The 11368-nt window shown below is 43.6% G+C and overlaps 1 protein-coding gene across 1 annotated transcript; it reads right to left on the reverse strand.

Moving 5' to 3' along the window:
* Positions 1 to 8947: 8947 nt before the first annotated feature.
* LOC311327783 (putative nuclease HARBI1) lies at positions 8948 to 10021 on the reverse strand (the record flags this gene model as incomplete). Its single annotated transcript, XM_084460887.1, has 1 exon — positions 8948 to 10021. The coding sequence occupies one exon, from the start codon at positions 10019 to 10021 to the stop codon at positions 8948 to 8950; it is 1074 nt and encodes a 357-aa protein (XP_084317013.1).
* Between the last annotated feature and the right edge of the window lie 1347 nt (positions 10022 to 11368).

Genomic DNA, 11368 nt, shown 5'->3' on the forward strand with positions numbered 1-11368 from the left:
TGTTCTCCCTTTTCCCTGGGAGGTGAATTTCTCTTAGGCTTTGCACCAAGAGAGTTCCAGGGAGGGTTTGTAGGTTTAGTGCCCAGTACATGGCTCTCCTGTTTCTTGGTAGTCTCTTTGGTGCTAATTAGCTCTTGTCTGGTACTGTTTTGAATCCATGGTAAGGTGGTGTCGTTCCCAGTTAGTCCATTGACGTCCACACACATCTCTAACCGGTTCATTTTTGTTTCCAGCACTGTAATCTTCTGCAGAAGTTTGTGGAAGTCATCCGCAGTGAGAGGGGGCATCTTGCTGCCGTGCTCACGTTATCGTGAGGAGATGATAAAGACGTTGAAATATGGCAACTAAATCTTCAAAAAAAATAAAATATATATTAGAGTCTTTAAAGTATCCAGGAGCCACTGCTCACAGTTTCTTATGGAAGAAAAGCAACAATATCAGCTGAAAAATGCAGAAAATGCAAACAAAGGCGAGAGCAAGCAGCAGAAGCGTCTGCACTGTCTGAAAGCAGGAAGTAGACATGAAATACACACACAATGGAGCAAACACAGATGAAGGAACTGCTGGCTGTTGCCCTTCAGCATCTCAAAATGGACATGTTTGCTCACTTTGATTCCAAAACAGAATCTATTCTCACCAAGTTTGATAGTATGCAAATCTCTATGACAACTCTGGGTGAGCATATAGGTCACCTTGAAGAGCGTGTTGGAGCCAACGAAAATAACCTGAGTGACCTTACCACAAAAGTGCATCAACTTGAGAAGGATAACTCCTACCTCTTGGAGAAAGTAGATGACCTGGAGAACCGAAGTAGGTCTTATAATCTTCGAGTGATCCGAGTTCCTGAATCCACTGAGGGTCGCGATGTGGTGGGGTTCATGGCCAAGTTTATCCCACAGCTCCTTGGGCCTGAGAATTTCCATACTCCACTGTCTATTGAGAAGGCTCATCGCACTCCCACCTTCAGAAGGGACGACTCTTCCAGACCCAGGCCTATCCTGATCAAACTTCAACATTTCCAGGACAAGGTGAAGATTCTCCGTCTTGCTCGAGAGAAGAAAGAGATTCTCTTCAATGGCAACAGGATCTTCATATACCCAGATTACAGTCCTGAGCTGACCAAGAGACGTCGCGCTTTTGACCCAGTCAAACGAAAACTTCGGGACCTTAAGTATAAATACTCTCTCCGCCATCCCAGCTCATTACATGTGTTAATCGATGGTAAAGACCACTGTTTCACTGACTTCAAAGCTGCCGAAGCCGTCTTCATGTCACTCGTATCCAGCAACTCCTCCATGAACTCAACTCCGTAAGCTTTCACCTTTTCACCTTAGTATGTGCTTTTTCCTTACTAAGTTGTTTGACACTTCCACACATTGACTCTACCGGCACTATCTCCGAGTTAGTTGTTGTTCTTTTGCATATTATTTGGTTAAAACAACCGCTTTTTCGTTAGCCAACACTAACTAGTAACTACTGCCATGTTTACTTCTCCATGTGTGTGCCGTAAACTGCTCGTTTCTGCCGTAAAGCGGTAAGCTTTGTGCCGTGAAGTGTCGCAATTCCAGGGCTATGACGGAATGCAAAGAATTTTTGCTTTTTTATTTCTACTTTTTTCTTCTGCCGTTGTCTCTCCTTTTTGGGGTGTCTTTGTGTTTGTTCTTTATCTTATGGTCTATCTCTCATCATAATTAACCCCACGAGGAATGTGACAAATAATAATAAGCATTTCATGGCATTTCTTTTAGCTTCCGGCTTGTTTCTCTATTATAATTTATGTATCTACATTGATGTTTTATTTTTATTCTTATATATATATATTTTTTTAGAGCTATATATCTTAGTCTCATTATAGCAGACCAAAGCTCTGATCTGACCTACTCCCCAAGTCCCAGGGCCTATGGGTTCAAGGGTACAGGGGCCAGTCTTGGTGCCTATTATGTTTTTTGTTTGTGTCTATGTTATTGTGTGTTTGTGTGTAGTGTGTATGTTGTTTGTTTGTCTACATGTTTATGTGCAAATTATTATATCTGACATGTCTTGCAACTTTCTTCTCTGGATATGCAATGTTATCGCATGGTTGATCATTGATAGTCTTCTCATATACATCACACTGTCATATGGATAATCTCAAAGGTCTTAAAATAATTCACCTGAATATCAGAAGTCTTCTGCCAAAAATTGATTTCCTTAGAGCATGGGTCGATCAGCACAAGCCCAAAGTCATCACTCTGTCTGAATCCTGGCTCACCAACCGTATATCTGACAATGAAATTAATCTTGCTAATTATATACTATATAGAGCCGATAGAGGCACTAGGGGCGGTGGAGTGGCCACATATGTTTCATGTGATCTAGCATCTGAGCTAATTATTCCTGCTGTCGCACCTTTACACTTTGAGGGTATCTTTATCAAGATAACTTTACATGAAAATAAGTACTTAATAATTGGCAATATCTACAGACCTCCCTCTGCATCTGTTGACTCTTTCAAATGTATGGTCTCTACGATTAACTCTTTAAATTTTAAAAATGAACTTATTTTATTAGGTGACTTTAATAAAAACTGGTCTGCTAAATCGGCTAAGGAAATCAACACTATTAATAATCTGAACCTCACTCAGTTAATCAAAGAACCAACCCGTGTCACATCTACATGTCAATCTCTGCTCGATTGGATTCTTGTCTCACATCCAGCCAGATTCCTTAAATCAGGCGTCATGTCCGACTGCTTTAGTGATCATTCAATTGTATACTGTATTTGGAAAATCAAATTGCTCAAACTTCCACCTAAAGTCATTAAAATCAGGCAATATAAGAAATTTAACACAGATAATTTTATCAACGACTTAACAGCAATCAATTGGGACAGGTATCAATTAATCTCAGATACTCATAACTGCTGGGATTTTCTACACTCAGAGCTTACCAAGGTCATAGATAAACATGCACCCCTGAGAACCACAAAAGTTAAAGGGAGACATCTTCCCTGGATTACATCTGATCTCATTAGCTCTTTCAGGGAGAGAGACAATGCATGGTCCACTTTCAGAAGGACTAGGGACCCGGCAGATTGGGAACATTACAGACACTTGAGAAATTCAACCAAAACAATGACCAGAAATGCCAAATGCAATTATTATAGAGATTCTCTTGCGAATGACTTTAAAAATCCTAAACAATTCTGGAGTAAAATTAAAACTTTAACCAATCCAACTGACTCAAACATAACAAGGCAGATTAAGGTCAACAACACAATATTAAAGGATCCACTTTCAGTCGCTCAGGCTTTTAACCAGCATTTCTCCTCTGTCGGTTCCGTCCTTTTGTCTGATCCCTCTCCTTCTCCTGGTGGTGATATCAGCAGCGCATTGGTCAGGAGTAGTAATTTTTCCTTCAAAAAAATAACACCTGTCGAGGTCTTCAATGCTATTGGTGATTTAAAATCTAGCAGTGGTCCAGGGCTGGATGGTATTGAAGCACGATTTCTTAAGTTATCATCACACATTCTTAGCTACCCACTTTGTGATCTATTTAATATGTCTCTATCCACTTGCGAAATACCGTCGATGTGGAAATGTTCACGCATAACACCTTTACACAAAAGTGGTGATGTACTTGAGCTCAACAATTACAGACCCATATCAATTATATGTGCTACTGCAAAAGTATTCGAAAAACTGATCTATAATCAACTATCATCATATCTTACTGAACATAATATTCTAGCTCCCTCTCAATCCGGCTTCCGTCCAAACCACTCCACGACCACAGCGCTTTTAAAGCTCACTAATGATATTTATTCTGCAACAAACAAGAACAAACTGACAGGTGCAATTTTCATCGACCTATCGAAAGCATTTGATTTAGTTGACCCCTATCTTCTACTAGATAAACTGTATTCTATTGGATTGTCACGCAAGGCATTGCTTTTGTTCAATTCTTACTTACATACTCGCAAACAATGTGTTGTTATACAGGGAACTAAGTCTGATACTTTGATTCAACAAAGAGGTGTGCCACAAGGCTCAATTCTTGGTCCTCTTCTGTTTTCCATTTTTATTAATGAAATTCCTTTAATCTTTTCTGATTGTTGTGCTCATCTCTACGCGGACGACACAGTCATTTATACTTCTCAAACTAACATAGCTCAAATTGAACATACATTACAGTCCGATTTTAATACATTACAGACCTGGCTTATCAATAACAAATTAATACTTAACAAAAGAAAATCTCATACAATGATCTTTGGAACACGCCAAAGCATCAAGAACAAAGCCTCATCATTTAATATTACCTGTCTTGATGGCACTTCTCTGCTTAGAGTTGAACATATAAAATACTTAGGAGTGTCTCTTGATTCAAATCTTACATTTAAATCCCATATCAGTCATATAGTCAAGAAAGTCAATTTTTCTCTCTCAACATTGTATAGATCTAGAAACTGTTTTTCTTTCCTTGTCAGGAAGAAACTAGCAACACAGCTAATTTTACCCATAATTGATTATGCAGATGTTGTGTACCAGTCTGCCTCCAAAACCATCCTGCTTCCTCTTAACACCATTTATAACCGAGTATGCAGGTTTGTACTTGGATGTGCTTTCACTACCCATCATTGCTCAATGTATGACTCTTTGAATTGGCCTTCCCCCACATCTAGGAGGCATCAACATTGGTTGCATTGCATATTTAAATGTATCCACCTCAATTACCCCATTTATTTAAAGCAGTTGATGATCCCATTCTCTTCCACATATCATCTACGACACTCAATGCAATTTTACTTCTGTGTCCCTCCAGCGTCAAAATCTATAGCTAAAAAAGCCTTTATGATTAAAGCTCCATCCGATTGGAATAATTTGCCTGCCAACATAAGATCTCTAATATCCTTTTACCGGTTCAAAGTGGCACTATCATCATACTATGCAAACAGCTGTATGTGCTTCTGATCTCAGATTTGTGGTAAAATGTCTCATTATGTATAGCTTCTGTAAAGTTTCAGTATCACTGACATGATCCTTCCATGGGTATATCCTGTGATTTCACATATGTATTGTATACAAGACATTATGCTTAGCTCTCATTGCACTTGTGTGTGTGTGTGTGTGTGTGTGTGTTGGGGTTTGTGTGTTTGTTTTATGTATATATGTATACTATGTATGTACTCTGAGTCTGTATATGTATGTATAGGACCCCCTTGAAAACGAGATAGTTTATCTCAAGTGGTAACTCCTAATAAAAGAATTTCAACACGCTATACATATATATACAGTGGGGCAAAAAAGTATCTAGTCAGCCACCAATTGTGCAAGTTCGCCCACTTAAAAAGATGAGGCCTGTAATTTTCATCATAGGTATACCTCAACTTTGGGAGTCAAAATGAGATTTTTTTTTAAAAAGATTTGTAAAGAATTTATTTGCAAATTATGGTGGAAAATAAATATTTGGTCACCTACAAACAAGCAAGATTTCTGGCTCTCACAGACCTGTAACTTCTTCTTTAAGAGGCTCCTCTGTCCTCCACTCGTTACCTGTATTAATGGCACCTGTTTGAACTCGTTATCAGTATAAGAGACACCTGTCCACAACCTCAAACAGTCACACTCCAAACTCCACTATGGCCAAGACCAAAGAGCTGTCAAAGGACACCAGAAACAAAATAGTAGACCTGCACCAGGCTGGGAAGACTGAATCTGCAATAGGTTAGGGTGGGTTAGGAAATATTTATTGAGGCTCAGGCCCCATAACAGCCTGACGGTGGCCACAGTTGGTTAGCCTGAACACCAGGATGCACCACGAAACCAATGAAGGAATCGTAGCTGACGTGTGATGCATCACAAGTCACTCGCGCTTGATGGTTGGATCTTCAGTGGCATCCCCATGTCCATTCGATGGTTTGAGAAGTCGAACTGGTGTCCCTTTGTAGTCATTCCAGTTGCAAATAAACTAATATTGAAACTGAGATCTTATTCTTATTTAATAAAGAGGGCTGACAATCTTTTAAAATCAGATTTTAAAACCTAAATAATTATTTCAATTTCCGACTACTGCTAGATTTAACGGAACGAAACGGAATTAGATTTAGCGAAAGCCAATAATTGAACTCCTAAGTGAAGGTGGCTAGTGGCTATCTCTTGTGCATGTCTCCTCCGTGGTTCCACTGGTCTTCTGGTCATCTTGAGAAGTGTGAAGCTCCTTTTACAATGTGGGCTCCGTCATTTAAATTAAGGACTTGCTAAATTTAACGGAATAAAGTATAGCGAAAGCCAATTGTTACACTGTGCTTCAAAGTGAAGGTGGCTGGGACTTGTTGTGCATGCTTCCTCCATGGCTCCAGTAGTCTTCTGGTCATCTTGAGGTGTGAGGGGTTCCTTTTATACTGACAGCTCCGTTCTTCAGTCTGTGGCATTAGGTTGGATATTGTTATGTAGTACAGGACCCTTCAAGTAAGCGTCCCATTGGATTAAATGACAGAGGTATAAATATTGGTTCCAATATATAAACCTGATCTAAATTAAGTTTTGAAGTGTCTAAATATAGAACAAGCCAAAACACCCCAGAGAGTAAAGAAAAGACCAGAGTTGGTGAAAAACAAGAGACTAATTCCACACAGTATATCCTCCGAAATTCATCGAAGCAAAATGTGCGGAAAAAATCTGAAAACCCCAAGAAGAGGGTCACAAGGAGCTCAATTTCATTCCCATAATATCCCCCGAAATTCATCGAAGCTATTTGGGATCGAAACGAGGAAGACGTCCAATGTGGGAAAATAAAGTTATTCCATCCCAACACATCCCCCGAAATTCATCGAGGCCGAGCGGGTAGGAACGAAACACCACTCAAGGGTGTGGGGGAGGTGCAATGGACGACCCAGAACATCAGATGACCAAGGCTCCAGTGGGTTAGGTTTGGAAATGTTTATTGAGGCTCAGGCCCCGTAACCGCCTGACGGTTTGGGTTAGGCTTAGGTATATTAATCTGTAAATTAAGGTCAGAGCAGGGGTTAGGGTCAGGTTTAGGTATAAAGACCAGTAAGGTTAGGGTGAGAGCGAAGGATTGGGTTGAGTTTAGATTAAAAAAGCCTATAAGGTTAAGGTCTGGTTTACAATTAAGGTTTAGGTTAAGCCGACATATTAATTTAAAAGACTTGGCCACTAAGCCTTACATTATGACTTTGCTAACTAAAATATGAATGGCCTGTTATGAATGTTATGAAATAAGGTCTACAGTTTATTATAACAACTAAATATTGGAACACAATCATCAGTAGTTACCCAGACAACTATACACCCTCGGTCTGGGCTGGCCCACCAGGAGTGATCAAGTCCCAGTGTGTGTTCCTCAGGGTCAATTAGACAGTTTAAGGCTTAAAAGGTGTATTGAGAGCTATGTTGTAATCTATTTTGATGTGAAACCTGAAAGGGGATTATCTCATATGGTTTTATTAACGTTTTAGAGGTTATTGACAAGTAAAAATTAAAAAATTACAATAGCCTTCTTAGCCAAGGTATACCACAGCCAAGGGATACGTTACGAAGGGCGGTCGGACCCCATCGTTAGCTGTCCCTTGGCGATGCGCTCCGTTCAACCCGTTATAGTTTTAGCTCGATTCGAGCTAAATTACACTTTTAAAAAAGAGAGTTGCAATACAGCGCACATCTATCTATCCTACCTGCGCGATTCACATCATTAGTGTACACAAAATACAGAGAACTTGAATGATGAACAAAATGTCATGGCGCCTACAGAACACATAATGGAAATGTTGTTTTGACTACTTTTATTGAGGCAAATGACATATAGGGACTATCCATAGCCTAATATAATCAACTCTGTGAACAACAACAACATTTTCTCATGTAAAGGGATAATCAGATGACATGGCTTGTCTGGCTGTCATCATACTATGTCAGATAGCCTACCGAAAGATATCCTGGCGAATTGATTCACCCACTTAGACCCACAGTAGGGTAGCCACAGGTGGAATTGATCTCATCAATCAGAGTTCCCTTCTGTTTAAGTGTGTCACAAGCAACTCGTGCTTCAGGTAGACATCATGGCTGCATTGCAACGGATCATTTTGCTCAACCAAAGGAACCAACTGCGACGCCGTCCGCGTAGCGATTTGGTTCATGTGAACCATCACATCCCCACAAACCATCCGCACCATTAGAAGTAAGAGCAGTAGAGAATTAATAACTTGGGTTCAGACATATTTTATTCTTGAGATTCAAGATGTGTTTGGTGTAAATGCTGGAACAGGTTGTCCTTTTCCGGGGTGGGGTTGTTAGCCCCACGCCCAACCCCCAACCTGGAGGGCCAGGTGTTGCTTTTCGTCTGGCCTCTACCTGAAACCTGCCCGGCATGGTTGAACCTGCTGGGGGGGTGACCCCCCCCGCCGGTATAGCCTTCATGGTCATGGACACACAAGCCTTCCCACCACGACAAGGTAGCAACACATAGGAAGGACCTCTACCCCGAAGCCTGCCCGGCATGGTTGCACCTGCTGGGGGGTTACCCCCCCGCCGGTATAGCCTTCAAGGTCATGGAGGATGAGTGGTGTGGTGAGTGCATGTGGTGTGAGTGTGCAGTGTAGTGTGGTGGGTGGGGTGTGGTGAGTGTGTGTAGTGTGAGTATGTAGTGTGGTGGGTGGGTGGGGTGTGGTGAGTGTGTGTAGTGTGAGTATGTAGTGTGGTGGGTGGGTGGGGTGTGGTGAGTGTGTGCAGTGTGCCTCAGGCCTCTGGATCATCTGCAAGGAAGGGAGGGGAAATAATTTAGCGACATTGAATGGAATGCATGCAGAATGGGAATAGACAGTGTACAAGATACACACTTAGCCTACCTGGGGTTGCAACACACGGGAGGGACCTCTACCCCGAAGCCTGCCCGCCGGTATAGCCTTCAAGGTCATGGAGGCACACCTGGGGGGGGGGGGAAAGGGGGTTCAGGCAAAAATGTTGATGATGTCCTGCCTGGCCTGGAAACCCGCGTTGTAAAGCGCTGCACGCTCAGGCAGAGGGATGTAACCGCCGTCGTCATCATCACCATCCTCCTCCTCCGCCATCAGACCTGCTCGTGCCCGGATGTTGTGCAGCATTGCTGTGACCACGATGACAGCGCAACACTTCGCAGGTCTTAACTTCAGCCCCCCTGAAGACCGATGGATGCACCGGAACCGAAGTTTCCACCGGCCAATGGTGCGCTCCACCAAGCTCCTGGTGCGGCAGTGGGCGGAGTTGAAGTCCCGCTCAGCTGGGGTCAGGGGATCCGCCACAGGGGTGATGAGGTGGGTTCGGAGAGGGTAGCCACTGTCCCCAAGGAACACACCCCTACCATACTCCCCTCTGGCAGCCTTCTGTCCCACACCCGAGTTGGCCCAGATGAAGCTGTCGTGGGTGCTGCCTGGCCACTTGGCGACGACGTCCATATACAGCCCGTTGTGGTCCACTACCACTTGAGTGTTTATGGCCGGGTACCCCTTCCGGCAGATGAAGGCCTGGTCCCACATGGACGGGTTGGTGACAGGGATCAGGGTCCCATCCACGAGGCCAATCACCTGGGGGATGCCCGCCACGGCGTGGAACGCCCGGTGTCGCGCCAGTGTGTCCTCCCTCGTCGCCGGCATACTGAGATGCGTGCGCGCATGACGCACGAGGACATTAGTGACAGCCTCCACGCTCCGGGACACCGAAGCCTTACTCAGCCCCAGTCCATCTCCCACCACCTCCAGGAAACTGCCCACGGCGTAGAACCGTAGGGCTGCCAGGAGCTGTACCTCGGGGCTGAGGGCAAAGTTGCACCTGGTGGCCCTGGTGATGTGGGGTCGCACAATCTCCAGCAGGCTCTGGATTTCCGCACGTGGTAGCCGGTACTTGGCTATGATGGCACGGTCCGAGAGGACATCCAGAGGGCAGAGATTTGTGCGGATGTGATGGTTCACATGAACCAAATCGCTACGCGGACGGCGTCGCCGTTGGTTCCTCTGGTTGAGCACAATGATCCTTTGCAATGCAGCCATGATGTCTACCTGAAGCACAAGTTGCTTGTGACACACTTAAATAGAAGGAAACTGATTGATGAGATCAATTCCACCTGTGCCTACCCTACTGTGGGTCTAAGTAGGTGAATCAATTCGCCAGGATATCTTTCGGTAGGCTATCTGACATAGTATGATGACAGCCAGACAAGGCATCTTGATTATCCCTTTACATGGGAAAATGTTGTTGTTGTTGTTCACAGAGTGGATTATAGTAGGCTATGGATAGTCCCTATATGTCGTTTGCCTCAATAAAAGTAGTCAAAACAACATTTCCATGATGTGTTCTGTAGGCGCCATAACATTTAGTTCATCATTCAAGTTCTTTGTATTTTGTGTGCACTAATGATGTGAATCGCGCAGGTAGGATAGATAGATGTGCGCTGTATTGCAACTCTCCTTTTTAAAAGTGTAATTTAGCTCGAATCGAGCTAATACTATGACGGGATGAACGGAGCGCATCGCCAAGGTACACTAACGATGGGTTCAGACCGCCCTTCGTAACATATCCCTTGGCTGTGGTATACCTTGGCTAAGAAGGCTCTGGGAAACAGCGCTTCGGCAAGGTAGCAAGGTAGGCTAACGATGTATCTTCGGAAGGTACATCGTAAGGGCGATTTACGATGTACCTTGGGTGGAGCTGTTTCCCAGAGCCCTTCGTAGCCAAGGTATACCTTGGCTTAAGAAGGTTCTGGGAAACGCATCGCCACCTAGAGGTGGAGCTAACGACGTTCTTAAGAAGCACGTAGCGCTACGATGCCTTAACGATGCCTCTGGGAAACGCGGCCCAGGTCTGCTGGTCCTCATGAGTTGCTCCTAGGTCTCCATGTGTGATGAGAGGTTGGGTCTGGTCCAATGGTCATCTAGAGTTGTCCCTGGGTCTCCGTGTGTGATGAGAGGTTGGATCCGGTCCGTTGGTCTTCATGACATGCTTCTGGGTTTCCATGTGTGATGAGAGGTCTGGTCTGGTCTGCTGGTCCTCTTGACTGGCTCCTGGTTCTCCACGTGTGACGAGAGGTTGGATCTTCAGTGGCATCCCCATGTCCATTCGATGGTTTGAGAAGTCGAAATGGTGTCCCTTTGTAGTCATTCCAGTTGCAAATAAACTAATATTGAAACTGAGATCTTATTCTTATTTAATAAAGAGGGCTGACAATCTTTTAAAATCAGATTTTAAAGCCTAAAAGTAATCATTTCAATTTCCGACTACTGCTAGATTTAACGGAACGAAACGGAATTAGATTAAGCGAAAGCCAATAATCGAACTCCTAAGTGAAGGTGGCTATCTCTTGTGCATGTCTCCTCCATGGTTCCACTGGTCTTCTGGTC

This window comes from Borostomias antarcticus (genome assembly GCF_949987555.1).
Source record: "Borostomias antarcticus genome assembly, chromosome: 34".
NCBI classification, from domain to species: domain Eukaryota; kingdom Metazoa; phylum Chordata; class Actinopteri; order Stomiiformes; family Stomiidae; genus Borostomias; species Borostomias antarcticus.